This window comes from Acyrthosiphon pisum, chromosome X (genome assembly GCF_005508785.2).
Source record: "Acyrthosiphon pisum isolate AL4f chromosome X, pea_aphid_22Mar2018_4r6ur, whole genome shotgun sequence".
Taxonomy (NCBI): Eukaryota; Metazoa; Arthropoda; class Insecta; order Hemiptera; family Aphididae; genus Acyrthosiphon; species Acyrthosiphon pisum.
Window position 1 is genome coordinate 116,637,283 of NC_042493.1, and position 1,655 is coordinate 116,638,937.

Sequence of the window (1,655 nt, forward strand, 5' to 3'; positions counted from 1 at the left end):
ACTCTTTGCTTATTGACCATCTGCAATCTGTACGGCTGTCATTACGACGTGTTTTGTGACAGCATGATTTATATTGTATCTTATTTTTTTGCTGGTTGTATTTATTGTCAATTATTTTCGAATCGTATGCAACATTTATGTGTTTTGTAAGTCGTTTATAATTTATTAATGTATTGTTTAAATGTTCATATTTATAAATGTATAATTTATCGATTATTATACGATCATATTCTGTTTCAAAGTTGGCGCCTTAGTTCGTAAGCATACCTACCTATTGTATGAAATTCTTCACGCGGAAAAAATAATCAATTTATAGTTTACGTGACGTATGTAATCGACAAAATCATTTAAAATAATTTTTTTTCAGCACCATATTATATATTACGATCGGACATCATGGTCCAAACAACTTACTCAAACTTCGTGGTTGTCAAAAATCTTTGTAATTAAGTGAAAATCAGCCTAGTAAGTAATCGTTGAGTCTATAACAACAAACGTAAATCAATTAAATTATGTCGAATAAGTATATTTTCGTTATTCACCCATTGCCCTATTTATTTAGCTAAAATGCCAAACTGTAAAAATACGTACATAAAAATCACGTACACTATTATATTGAAATATATATATTTTTTTTAGGTGTATTATTATAGTGTATTGACAAACGATGAAGCTTCGGTAATATTGCATAAAAATGTTAAGAAACGAACTACTTAGTTGTCAAATTTATTATGGAGGACGCTCGACCGTAATATTATTTAGACGTTGGTAATAATAATATGTTTTGAGGTCACCTAATTTTATTATAACCGTTATATTTTAATATTTTTAACTATTATAGGCAGTCAAATCTATTAAGAATAATAGCCCACCTCAATTTTTTATATTTTTTTTTGATCCCTCTTCAAATATTATAAATACTTAACCTCATATTATCCAGGGTGTAACAGGATGACCTGACAAATGAAATAACGTTTGTTCTAATCAATATTTAATTTATTTTTTATTATGTAATTTATAGTAACTTGCGCTACACGTATAATATAAGAACAATTATTTTATTTTTTAATACTGAAAATAAAAATTCAAAATAGCCAATTTGTGAATCTGATTATAAGAACAGTTTTGATGGTAAAAACATTTATCTAAGTTAAGTAGTTTATTTTTAAGGTTTTTTTCAGGGATTATCTTATAATGTTATAAATAAATATAATATAATATATAAATTATTATTTAGTGACTATAAAATTTAGTTTTAATTTTTCTACTTAACAAAATATTATTTTATACATTTTTTTTAAATTTTCACTTCAATATGCAATAAATTTTGAATTTTGCCAAAATATGCAAAAATATGCAATAACCTTTAAATATGCATAAATATGCAAAAAAAAATTTCACCATTAGATTCAAATTATGATGATTCGCGTGGAGATAACTGACAAAAATCCAAAAATATTAAAAGGAAAAAAATATGCAATTGCATAGGAATCCGCGCTCTAATTATAAACATAATTATAAAAAATATACCATAAACTATAATATAATATATTTTAAACTATTAAAATAATTAAGTCCAACATTGTAATTAAAATTAATATCTGTCTTCATAGTTTATTGCTTATGTAGTTATGTGTAACAATTTTAGATTCTGA

At 24.4% G+C, this 1,655-nt stretch overlaps 1 protein-coding gene across 1 annotated transcript in view; it reads right to left on the reverse strand.

Moving 5' to 3' along the window:
- Positions 1-462: 462 nt before the first annotated feature.
- The window catches only part of LOC103310861 (zinc finger BED domain-containing protein 5-like), a 5,317-nt gene continuing 4,124 nt past the window's right edge, over positions 463-1,655 (reverse strand). The window contains exon 3 of the mRNA XM_008190287.2: positions 463-482. Coding sequence (XP_008188509.2) covers positions 463-482 — 20 coding nt within the window. The remainder of the gene's footprint in view (positions 483-1,655) is intronic.